General features: G+C 44.6%; 2 protein-coding genes across 2 annotated transcripts; one reads left to right on the top strand and one right to left on the bottom strand.

Annotated features, from left to right (window-relative positions):
* Window positions 1-284: 284 nt before the first annotated feature.
* LOC137165744 (olfactory receptor 4D2-like) lies at window positions 285-1226 on the top strand. The gene has a single exon (XM_067567197.1). It carries the CDS (start codon window positions 285-287, stop codon window positions 1224-1226), a length of 942 nt encoding a protein of 313 aa, XP_067423298.1.
* A 5325-nt stretch (window positions 1227-6551) lies between these two features.
* LOC137166047 (olfactory receptor 14A16-like) lies at window positions 6552-7322 on the bottom strand. Its single transcript, XM_067567648.1, has one exon. It carries the CDS (start codon window positions 7320-7322, stop codon window positions 6552-6554), a length of 771 nt encoding a protein of 256 aa, XP_067423749.1.
* Between the last annotated feature and the right edge of the window lie 5500 nt (window positions 7323-12822).

Here is a 12822-nt window from a genome sequence, read left to right on the forward strand (position 1 = left end):
ATAGGGGCTAGCCAGCGGCTTGAACTGGTGTGTAGGCTGCTCTCCTTCACTCCAAATGACCTCAGAACCGAGGACAACCACTGGTGTAGCTTCTAGCATCTGCTGAAACGGGGTTGCCCTCCACTGAGGTTGATTACATTTAGTAAGCTAAGAAAATTCCTAAACAAAATTGTGTATAAGAGGAGTCAATATTGATTTAATATTAGCAATTCAAGAAGGGAGCAATTAGAAGTTCTTCATACTAATTCTTAATTTTCTCTGTAGACATGTTTTGAGGCTAGTCAATGGAAAAGCACAACCTCAGTTCCACAGTGACAGAATTTCTCCTCCTGGGCCTCACCCAGAGTCCTGAGCTGCAGCGATGCCTCTTCGTCGTCTTCTTCATAGTCTATGTCACAACTTGGTTGGGAAATTTCACCATCATCACCATTGTTATCACCGACCACCAGCTCCACACCCCCATGTACTTCCTGCTGGCCAACTTGGCTTTCCTAGATGTCAGTGACTCATCGGTCACTGTACCCAAATTGCTGTTGGATCTCCTCTCCCAGCCGACAGCCATCTCATTTAATGAGTGCATCCTCCAGATGTTCTTCTTCCACTTCTTTGCTGGTGCTGCAATTCTTGTTTTTGTATTGCTGGCTATTGATCGGCATGTAGCTATCCATCAACCATTGCGATACTTTACTATCATGAACCAGAGTGTGTGCATGTGGCTGGTGGCAGGGGCATGTCTGGGTGGATTTGCTCACTCAATTGCTCAAATTGGACTGGTCCTTCATTTGCCATTCTGTGGTCCTAACGTCCTGGGCAATTTCTTCTGTGATGTTCCACAAGTCATCAAACTGGCCTGCACCGACACCTACCTGGTCGAGTTGCTGATGGTATCCAACAGCGGGATGCTTGTCATAATTCTGTTCATCATCTCGCTCGTTTCGTACATCGTCATCTTAGTCAGGATAAAGAAACATGTCACAGAAGGGAAGCACAAACCTCTGTCCACCTGTGGAACCCAGATCACAGTTGTGTGTTTACAGTTCATACCCTCCATCTTCATCTATGCTCGGCCCTTCCGGAAATTCCCCCTGGACAAGTTGGCTTCAGTCTTTTTCACTGCAATCACACCAATGCTGAACGCGATGATCTACGTGCTGAGAAATGCCGAGATGAAGATGGCCATCAGGAGACTGATGAGAAGAATCATTTTCTCAGGGAGGAAATTATAGAAACAGAATTTATCTTGAGTGATCTTTTTTCTTCTATTTTGTAATAATTATCCCACATGGACTTTCCATCAGATTAAACTTTTTCATTCATAATTCCTATTTGTGACAGTAGGGAAAAATGTATTGGTCAGTCTCCTCGCATGAAGTTTGTTTTCGTTATATTCAGCTTCCAAATAAAGTATTAACTCCTTATACATTTTACTTGATCATGATCTGGGGATCTCTACCATTTTCTCCTTTGGAAGGACTGCCCCTACTTAATTTCTCCATGATACTAATATTGGTGGATCTGTCCTTCTCCAGGATGTGAGCACAAAGAGATCTTTCTACTAGGAATAACTGTGAATTGGCCCTTTCTTGAAAAATCAATTAATTTTTTTCTAAAATGTTGTGTTATTTCTGTCTGATTATTTTGGGGGCATTGCCAACATGTATACAGACAGACTGCTATTCCTCCACATTTTCTCTAGCGTTTATGACTACATTTCTTATATCTTTTAATAAGCTTAAGTGTAGTGAATTCACATACATGAAGTATTTGTTCATAATTTGCGTGAATACTTCCACAAATGTATGTGTTTTTAGCCTTCCTCCAGATTTGTTCCCATTATTTTAAATAATATTTGATTTTAGATTCTTTCCCCATTTTTCCATAAAAATGGATTATTCTAGTTATGTCAGTAAAAATGTATTGTACATGTGGGTCTCACCTTTCATACCTTTTGTCAGCAGAGCTTCTTGCAAACACCTGAGGTGTATGAAGTCCTCTTCCCTTTGCTCCCCACAATCTCCCTGTCTGCCACCCTCCCATCGCCCTCTATTACAGGGACTCCCCACAGCTCCTCCCCATCTTCCCTCTACTGGGGGTTCTGTGTGCATCTCATCCTGTCTTCCTCCAATACCAGGGTTTCCATCCTTCCCCCATAGCAGTGATCCTGTGTATTCCTTCATTGCCTCCTCTCTCCATACCAGGCTCCTCATTTTCTCCCCTGTGTACATACTCCCATTCCCACCCATTTCCTCTTAATCATTCCACTAGGTTTCTGTCTTCTTTCTCTAAGGGTAATGCAGGGTGTCAAGACGTTAAAAACTGTGTTGGAAGAATTGGCTGCGATGAGATTAAGTATTGTTATGATGGAGGGCTTTAATGGTGACATGAACCAATTCTACGATCTATCGACAATTACAGAGGTGGTTGTAGCTGTGGATGGCCTGATCAGATGTGCTATTCAAAGGTTATCTCAGTACAGCGAGAGACAGACAAACAAACACACAGAAGTGCTGTTGAGTTGAGTTGATGGCCTGCGTAGACTTGGCCAACCAATGGGAATCAAGTTCTTTGAGGTGTCCTTTCCACTTATTAATGGGTCCATCAATGTTAACATTCTTCTAAAACTTGGGATTTCTACGTTAGATTATAAAGTATTCGGTCACAAGTAAGGAAACAATGGTATATTCATCTTTCCCATGTGTTCTTTGATGGTATTAATTTCCACAATGAATACAGAGTTGTATAAAACAACAACAACAACAATACTACTACTACTACTACTAATAATAATAATAATAATAAAAGTATGTAATTAATACAGAGATCCTGTTCTATATATATTGCTTCTGTTGACCCTGGGTGAATATCTGGATAACGTTTGGTGTGTGTTATTCAAGGAGGGGAAAATGGCTACCTCTTATCAATATATAATTTCATTTCTCATGTGTAATTATGACACCAGGGTTGTTTCCCTTTTGTGTTTGTCCAAACTTTATTTTTTTGGGTGGGGGAGGAATCAATGTGCTCAATTCTGTTAGAACCAGATGCCAACATATTGTAATGCAGCTAAATAGAGTCATAGATTCATAGACTTAAAGGGCAAAAGGGATCAACAGGTCACAGTGTATAACACTCTGTATATCACCATTAGATTTCACCTATTTATGCCTGTGTTGATTCAGTAAGTTGAGTTTGGATATGTCGCCCTTTTTGACACAAGTGGCTAGTCTGAGTCCGGGACCTTTTAGCTTGCTCCAGCTGGCAGCAGAAAATGACGATAATGTCCAGTGCTTTCTTGGATGCAATCTTATTTATTTACAAGAAATGTGCAAATTCCTGCGTCTCTGAACACAGGAGGAACCAAAGACAAAACGGAGCGTTCTTCGTTTATAGACCCAAGCTTGCTTCATTTAGAAACGTGAGCCCAGAACCTCTCTGTAGGCTTCACATCTTGCTTACAGACCACTGCTTTTCTTTCTTCTTTCTGCTCTTGGTCTCTCCCTGTTTCTTGTCTAGTCTTTTACACAGACACGCATGCACACACACACACTTCTGCTCATAATCACACACATATACACGCCTCCTCAGAACAATCAGCGACAGACATGGGCCTTTTTCTTTTCTTTCAATGTAATCTGAATTTCAACATGTGAAAAATGCCAAAACTACTGATGTTTTGAAATGTCAGAAAGAAGAGAATTATTGACCGAATGATTCACTCCCAAATGTTGGCTTTTTCCTTGACACTTTCCAATAGACGTTTTAAAACTTTTCGTTTTGCAAACTCATCTGATATTTTGATTTTTTTTTTTTTTTTGGTTATTTGCTGGGTGTGGTGGTTTTGTTTTGTTTTGGTTTGGGTTTTTTTGGTAGAAAGCCAAATTCTGAAATCTCGGACTTTCCCATGGAAAGAAGCACTAGCATTTCCTCTACTGTTAGACAATATAGAACTGTTCAGAGACAGAAGTGGCTGGTCATTTCCAGGAATGGCCGCCAGATAATGTCATGCTCTAGGGGCCGAGGCCGGCATGTCCCACCTGTTCTGGGTCCCTCCAGGTCACTAACTCCGAGGCGGAGCTCCTGTGATCTCAAAGCAGACAGCCAAACCTGAAGAAGAAATATCCTACTCGGAATCGCCAGTGGGGAAAGTTCATATCTCATCTGATGGGAGACTGTGCTCTTCCTTGCCTGCCACACATAGAGCCCCTTGCTGGGCTGGGATCGGTGCAGACCATGGAGCACTTTGCCTGGGAATTAAGACACCCCTTGTCTGGGACGGGCTCACCTGTCGGGCCTGGCCGTTACCTATGACAGTCCTGATTACAGCATTGACGAGGCAGAAACAGAACAGTGTCATCGAGCCCCAGTCCATGGGGGTGGGGACTGATACTTGAAGGGGCCCGAGAGCCACCAGCAGTGGGGTGCGGCGGCTCGGAGTGGCCACAGCCGCGAGCCATCCACTATTTCCTCCAGCCACCCTGAGAGCCAGCGTTTTGGGGACAGCCCCTTCACCTGGACTTCCGCCCACTTCCCAACAACTCCGCTCTGCCCTCTACCACTCATCGGAGATTCTGGGCTCCTCTGTGGAGCATCGCTAGTCACTACTCCACCAATTTATGCAATTGGGGGTACATTACACCCCCCAAGACACACCCAAACTACCACCCATGGCCCATGGTTTGGGAACCCCTGATGTATGGAATGGCAGGTCAGTGGCATTTTTCACTGACACCAATAATATAACAATATGATGCCATACAAATAATTTACATCAGCATTTGTTAGAGACACATGGTGGGTGAGGGGATATCTTTATTGGATCCGCTTTGTTGGTGAGAAAGACCAGCTTTTGACTGTTCTTCTGACCTGAAGGAAAGCTCTGTATAAATTCGAAAGCAGGGCTCTCTCACCAGCACAAGTTATTCCAATAAAAGATAACACCTCACCCACCTTGTCTCTCTAATATCCTGGGATCAACATGGTTGCAACAACACTGCAAATACAAGTGTTTATCTCACTATTGAATTTAGGCTAGTATCTTTGGTCCAGAACCGGGCACTGTTATATCAGCAATGTTGATGGAGCCACTTTGTGTTAGCAAAGGTTTAGCTGAGATAGGGATCTTACCTGCTCATCTCAGTTGCACTCACTTTCCATAACCCACCGTTAGCCACCCTTGGATCTTTGTGTTCATGGGCCAAATCCTGATCCCGTTGAAGACATCAGCTAAATCCCATTGACTTCAATCGAATACAAATTTGGCCTCATTATCCATCTGAGTGTCTTTAAGAAACACTGCACAACTTCCTCTTAAAAAACCAACAAACGAACTCTTTTCAACAATAGCAAGAATGACATAATATTGATTGATTGATTTAGGTTAAAATAATAAAAAATGTGTCTATAAGGCTCTTGATTCCATAACACATCATTAATAACACAATTGCACCCCACCACTATTCCAAAATTATTTTAACAGGAATTCAGCCATGCAGACACCTCTTCTGTACCCCTTTATCACTGTGGGGAAAAAAACTTCAGCTCGCTCAGAAAACCCCATCAAAGAGATGACACCTGGGATGATCCAATAGATCATAGAAGCATAGAAGATTAGAGTTGGAAGGGACCTCAGGAGATCATCTAGTCCAACCCCATGCTCAAAGCTGAACCAACCCCAACTAAACTATCCCAGCCAGGGCATTGTCAAGCTGCACTTTAAAAACCTCTAAGGGTAGAGATTCCACCAACTCCCTAGGTAACCCATTCCAGTGCTTCACCATCCTTCTAGTGAAAGAGGTTTTCCTAATATCCAACCTAGACTTCCCAAAATATGACAAAATATTGACAGCGCTGTCTAACTAAGCACGCACCATCTCCCCATGCACTCCCACCTTAAAAACACATGGAACAAAGGAACAAATCAACCCTCCAGCCAACTAGATTTAAAAAAAATAAACTAAAGAACAGAGGCAGAAAGAAAAAACAGAAAGCTAATGCACTGATATTGCAATCCATTTGGTATTTTTACCCTGAAAAATAAGAAGAGCCATAGAGTTCATGATGTCTACTAAGGTCTTTGATATGGCTACTGATTTTATGTAGAAGGTCATTAGAGAGAATGGTGCTGTTGGCAGTATACAAATCTTCGATAGAGAGATAGATAGATCTTGTTTGTGTTTCATCAATCTCTCCAGCAGTATCTCTTGCAAGTCCTTATATATGATGACAATTGGCCCCCACACAGAGCAGGACTCTGATCTTAAATGGGGTCCCGATCTCTGTGTCATGTGCTAAAATTAAGACTTCCAGACCCAATGGTCATGCTCCTCCTTCCCTCGCTCCTCAACTTGCCTTCCTATACAGCAAAAATACTGTTCCTGAAAAAGGGCCAGTAGTTGAAAGGCAACCAAAACTAAAGTCAGTGGAGAGAGTCTGAATTTACTACTGTAAATACAGCATTTTTCACTTAAAAATTGCACAGCATGTTCTCATGGAGACAAAAATGTCATTAGTTGATTATACCTGTAAAGAAATGCAGAATGAAGCCAAGGTCATCAGAGAAAGATGGACCTTTCGTTCTTGGTGAAGAAACTCCACACAATCAGATTCCTCAGGGCAGCTTTGATCTCCTTGTTCCGCATGCTGTAGATGATGGGATTCAGCACTGGAGGGACCATGAAATAGAAAACATCCATCACGAGATCCAGCCCTGACGTGGAGCTGGAGAGGGGTTTCAGGTCGGCAAAGAAGGCAGTGAAAACTAACAAGGAGACCACAGTGAGGTGAGGGAGGCAGGTGGAGAAGGCTTTATGCCGGCCCTGCTCAGAGGGGATTCTCAGCACTGCTCTGAATATCAGGACATACGACACAATTATCAAAACGAACCAGTTTAACAATAAGACCACACTAAAGAGAATAACCCTGGTTTCACTGAGGTACGAGTCGGTGCAGGCGAGCTTGAGGAGCTGGGGAATGTGACAGAAGAACTGATCCACCGTGTTGCCTCCACAGAAAGATATTGCAAATATGCTCCTGGTATGTAGGCCAGAGTAGAGCGCACTGCTGATCCACGCACCGACTGCCATTTGGACACAAGCTCCCCTGTTCATCACCCTCCCATAATGCAGTGGCTGACAGATGGTGATGTATCGGTCGTACGTCATGGCGGTCAGTATGCTGAGATCAGCTGAACTGAGGAACACGAAGAGAAAGACTTGGGCAACACATACAGAATAAGAAATCGATCTGGTGTTCATGAGGAAGTTGAGCATGGATTTGGGGAGGGTGACAGAAATGTAGCCGAGGTCTAGGATGGACAGATTCATCAGGAAGAAGTAGAGGGGGGTGTGAAGGTGGCGGTCGAGGGCTACAGCTGTGATGATGAGAAGGTTCCCCACCAGGGCTGCCAGGTAAATCACTAGAAACGCCACAAAGTGCAAAATCTGCAGCTCTCGAATGTCAGAGACTCTCAGGAGAAGGAACTCGGTCACAGTGGTTTGGTTGGACATTTTCTTCCTCAGCGCCTTGTGCGATGGCTGTGGAGGGAAGGAGAGGGTCACGAGTCAGGATTAGCGTGTCAGAGGGAGCGATCCTGATTCCCCTCTGAAACTTCTCATGATGTGAGTATCAAAGGAACACAGCTCTCCTCACTTCTCTGACTACGACTGGGGAGTTCTCTTCACTGCTGGCAATCGGACCACAAGAGAGACAAGGTGGGTGAGGGAAAATCTGTCATTGGACCCACCTCTGTTGGTGAGAGAGACGAGTTTACACCCTCTCTGGATCTGCCCCACGATGTCACCTGATGAAATGCTTCACAGATTGGGACAAATTACAGCCCAAGCCCACAGTTCTAGCAAATTTGGTCCCTCAGCTCTGCCGAGCAATGGAGCAATAACATTGGGCATGAAATTAAAATACTAAATCATCAATAGAGCCTGATTCCCACTTTCTAGAGGAATACAACAGACTCCCTGAGCATCCTAAGTGCCGGCTTGTCTGTAACGATTCCTCCCAAGCTCGGTGTATAGATGACCTGCTACCTGGTTACAAGTTGATGGATGGCACCAATCCCAGCTATGCTGCCATCTCTGGGTGATGATGAGCGAGCCGCATCCTTCAGTTACCGCTGGGATGTGCCGTCTCCCTCTGTGACTTTATGTCTGTGCTGTGTGGTCAATGGAGGCAAAAGAACTGGGTTATCTTCTCGGTTCTGCTGTGTGACCGTGGGCCAGCCACTTCTGTTTCCTTTCTCTGCCTTGTCCGCTTGATTATGAGCTCTGGGGGGGATATGTCTTATCATGCGTCAGCTCCGTGCACCCATGTGCAGCATCTGTGCTCGACGGGCAGCAGTGTTGCATAGTGGATATGGTGAGAGATCCCAGGAGATCTGGATTCTAGTCCCATCGACCTAGAGTGAGTCCACCTACACTGTGCCAAAGATAGCATGAGCATCTGATTATGTACCCACAGAGATCTGGTGGGTTTGTATTGTGCTACCCCTAGCTAGTGACGTCTGCCTATCTGAGTTGGGAAGCACAGTCCCAACTGCAGGGTGGATGTGCCCTTAATGTCCTTGAGCAGGGTCAAGATAGATAGGCTGTGATGGCTTGATTCAATTCTGACTCTGAATTTCCAGATGCTAGTATGTCTGCTGGGTACAACCCATATTCCATGGGCCATCACCTCTGCTGTCTACTCAGTTCTGTCATCCTGCAGAAATACGTCTTTGAAACAGAAATAAAAATGCATGTAATAAAATGACGATGTTTAGAAATTACGGTGTACTTGGACCTATTAGCGTTTCCCACCTTGGCTGAGAGTTAATATCCAATTAGGGCTGGTCAAAAATGTTCTGCTTAAACGATTAAAAGAACTGTGTTTTCACTTAAACACATTTTCATGGCAAGTGTCGTCTCTCTATCAAAAAACCGAAAACTTTTTTTTCCCGGTGGGAGGGGGATTTGGTTGGAATCTTTCAGTTTTCAGCAGAAAATGTTTGATTCTCTGTGGCCAAAACCCCATAATTTGGGGGATTTTATAAAAAGACATAATTTTCTTCTAAAAAAAAAATCTGATTGGCTCTCCTGCTTGTATTGAATTGATAGCCAAAGTCTTAAAGAGTTCAAATTGCCACTCAGATTTGTGTTCTTACATCAGTCCTGTACATTAACATTCTAACCATTGTAGTTGAAATAGCAAACGTACTGTGTCGGTCTTTGGAGAAATCTTTCCCAGCTTGCGATGCGTTTGATCCTCCGCTGTTAGAAATCATTGGCAACTGTTTATCTCTATATTTTCATGCATGTGTCTCTCTCTCATGTACCCATCACTGCATTATCCAGCAGCTGTCTGTATGCCCTGTCACTGAATTTCCTGAGTTGCTGGGTCTCTCTGCCCTCCCCAGCAGACAGGGATCCTCTCCACAGATGGGCGATCACTGCGTCCTTCCTTGAGGATCCTTGGCTGAGAACTGATGGACTAAATGGCTCTAGAGCTTGTTCAGGCTTCAGACCTGGTCACAATCTCGGATGTCCCTGCTCTGGGGCTAAATAGCTGAATCTGCTCTCCAGGTCTCAGATCTCAGCAATCATCTCACCTATGAACAAACAACCTTTCCACCCTACCCTAGCTGACCCTCACCTCACAGAGGGAAACAGTGGCCAGCCCTGGATCTCACAGGCTGGCTGCATCCGTGGAAGAAGCCTTGGTTAAAAACAAGGCAGGGCTGAGGCCCAAGGACTATCTCAAGGTATTTGCCAAATCAAATATATATTTATAGCACAGACATGTGACCTATAACAGCTCAGAGCCTCGTGGCACAAGAAGCTCAGTTGGCCTGGAATAGCCGGTTCCTTCATTAGCTCCACAAAATCACCTCTGGGGGAGCCAGGGTTTTTTTATTCATGGGTTGCATCAGCAGCTCTTGGGATGCAGCCACCAGAGGAACCACAGCTCAGGCTTCCCTGGCAGCTTGAAGTTTTTCACTAAGAGGTACCCCGAGGCAAACACTAAAAACGAAGTGTCATATCCCGAGCTTATGTAAATCAATGCATTCTCGTTGATTTCAGAGTAGCTGTTTCTGCCAACTGATGACCCAGGCCTTTGATGGCAATTGAACTATGGCCAATTTGACCCCTCTGAGGGTCTGGCCTGTCACAGTTTTAATCCATATTCTTTGCCTGTGAACTTGAACCAAGGATGAGAGAAAAGTTCCTACTCTGTCTGCACGTTCTTAGCTCTTTGGCCATAATACAAGGTGTAACTTTGAATGGTCATGGACCAATTCATTCCCACTAGGGTTAGAACTTTGGATGAATTCAGTGTTGCAGAGATTTTCTGTTTCTGATCTTTAACCTCTATTGGGATAAATGGCCCGACTTCTTTCTTTCTTTCTCAGTAATTCTACTTCATATTTTTTTCTTCTTCAGACAACACTAAAATTTGGCTCATTCAGCTGGAGATGCAAAGCTGAATGGCATTTTAAAAATATTTCATTCACACTGGTTGTGGGTACATCAGAGACATTGAAGAAATATGAAAGGCAAGACCCCAGCTGATATAAATCAGCCATAGCTCCATTAAAGACAGTTAGGCGAGTTATTCAGCTGGTGTCAATTGCCCTAGTGCTATGGAGTTATGCCAGTTCACAGGAGCTGAATATTTGTGCTGGTATTCCTAGTATTATATTTATTCCTGTAGCTGTGCTTCTCATTGCTTAACAGCACAATTCTATTGTATTCCTCCAAGAAAATTCCTGGAACATGGCTAATAGATAGAATTCTGTACAGTGTGTACCTAGTTGAGAAAAAAACTGATGAATATTATTCTGGCCTAGGAGCACCACTATAGCGACTGCTGCATCATGGCTACTGTTTAAAAGCTGACCTTTCAAAATTCTCTAACATTGCCAAGCTTATTTGAATTCCTTTGAAATTCGGTGTGCCTCTGGATGGTGCAGAGTAGGGCTAGTGACTCAAATTCGGAGTACGTTGAGCCAGGGTTTGAGGAGACATAAGTCATTTTTTTCCAGATAGTTTGCAGAGTTTGTTTGGCTTGTTTGTTTCAAGGGTGGAGGCTGTGCAGAGCTGGAGTTGTTAGTGACCAAATATGGGGCCATTTGAGAGAGGGATTCTGGAGATATAAACCCCAAAACAAAACATCAAAAAGTCATTTTCCAAAATGACTCCCTCGCTCTTCAATGGCACCCCTTCCCCACCGCACTCCCAGCTCTGCCAAGACTCTGAAGCTCCCATGCACTGCCGGTGTGCCCCAACCACTGTGAACCTCGCAGCTTTGATCCACCAGCACAATCCACCAAGGAGCTTTCACTCTGCTTTAATGGGCTGTACTTCTTTATTTATTTTCCCACTGAATTCTTTTGCAGAGGTCTGTGACTTGCTAGGGCTGTCTAAGGCCTGGGTTACGTTACAACGTTAGGTTGATTTAACTAGGTAGCTCAATGCCACATTTCTAGCGTTGACACAGCCTATGAGTAAAGTGTGTGTGTTTGAGAAGTTCCTGTGTGAAGCCTGTGGTTCCTTGCTTCAACTGTCATGTGGTCCCCTGAGGCTAAATCAAGGGATCACATCTGAAGGGGGACTCTAGGAAAACATGTAAAACAACTGGAAAGGGTAGGGAGTCTTAACTCTGGCTTCTGACCAGTTTCCATGCCCAGCCAGTTGCAGTTACCTCCCTCTCATCTCCTCATCTGAGATGTCTCTCTCCCCCTCCTTGGCCTCTATTTCCTATCACCCTAATTGCTCTCAGGTCAGCTGGTTGTAAAATTTTCACACAGAGCCCTCACATGCCACAAAGCCATTGTAATTGCACGTTGGCTCATTTTCCGACTGCTTAGGTGTGCGACCTTCCAAATGCAGTGGTCCGGTCAGGTTCTATGGAAGCAGACAGTTTTGAGGGCACCCTTCCTAGTCCCTTCCCCATATGGGGTGAGCAGTGTAATCCTAAATGGAGCTGCTCAGATGCCCAAGATGTTGTGGAATGGTGCTACAGTCTCCAGATACGGCACCACACGGTTAGTGCCAAGGGAGGCCTACCTGCGGACCTGCGACTATAAACACCAGTGTCACCTAGTCTGCAATAAGGCTTTCCTCCGTCAGCAGAGCACACATGCGAGTTTCCTTCAGTGGTGACAGATTAGCTACCAGCCCCGTAACTGGTGACATAGGACAGTGACTCTCAGAGCATATACCCCAGGCTGGTGACCTGGTCATTGCACCTCTGGAGCCCCAGGCTGCTCTAAGATCCCTTGAAAAAATTAACCTGAGCGTGTGATGGCCCAATTATCAATTGGCGCCACTCAGAGGTACTGCAAGTGTCTTGTCAGTGGCATGGCTATGGGTGGATTGCACCTTCAGCAAATTTGCAGATGACACTAAGCTAGGGGGAGTGTTAGATATGCTGGAGGGTAGGGATAGGATACAGAGTGACCTAGAAAAATTGGAGGATTAGGCCAAAGGAAATCTGATGAGGTTCAACAAGGACAAGTGCAGAGTCCTGCACTTAGGACGGAAGAATCCCATGCACAGCTACAGACTGGGGACCGACTGGCTAGGCAGCAGTTCTGCAGAAAAGGTTCTGGGGGTTACAGTGGGTAAGAAGCTGGATATGAGTCAGCAGTGTGCCCTGGTTGCCAGAAAGCTAACAGCATATTGGGCTACATTAGTAGGAGCATTGCTAGCCAATCGAGGGAAGTGATTATTTCCCTCTATTCAGCACTGGTGAGACTTCATTTGGAGTATTGTGTCCAGTTTTGGTCCAGGAAGAATGTGGACAAATTGGAGAGAATCCAGCTCAGGGCAACAA

The sequence above is a fragment of the Emydura macquarii genome, unplaced genomic scaffold (genome assembly GCF_026122565.2).
Source record: "Emydura macquarii macquarii isolate MOO-44397 ecotype Brisbane River unplaced genomic scaffold, CSIRO-AGI_Emac_v2 contig_52, whole genome shotgun sequence".
Taxonomy (NCBI): Eukaryota; Metazoa; Chordata; order Testudines; family Chelidae; genus Emydura; species Emydura macquarii.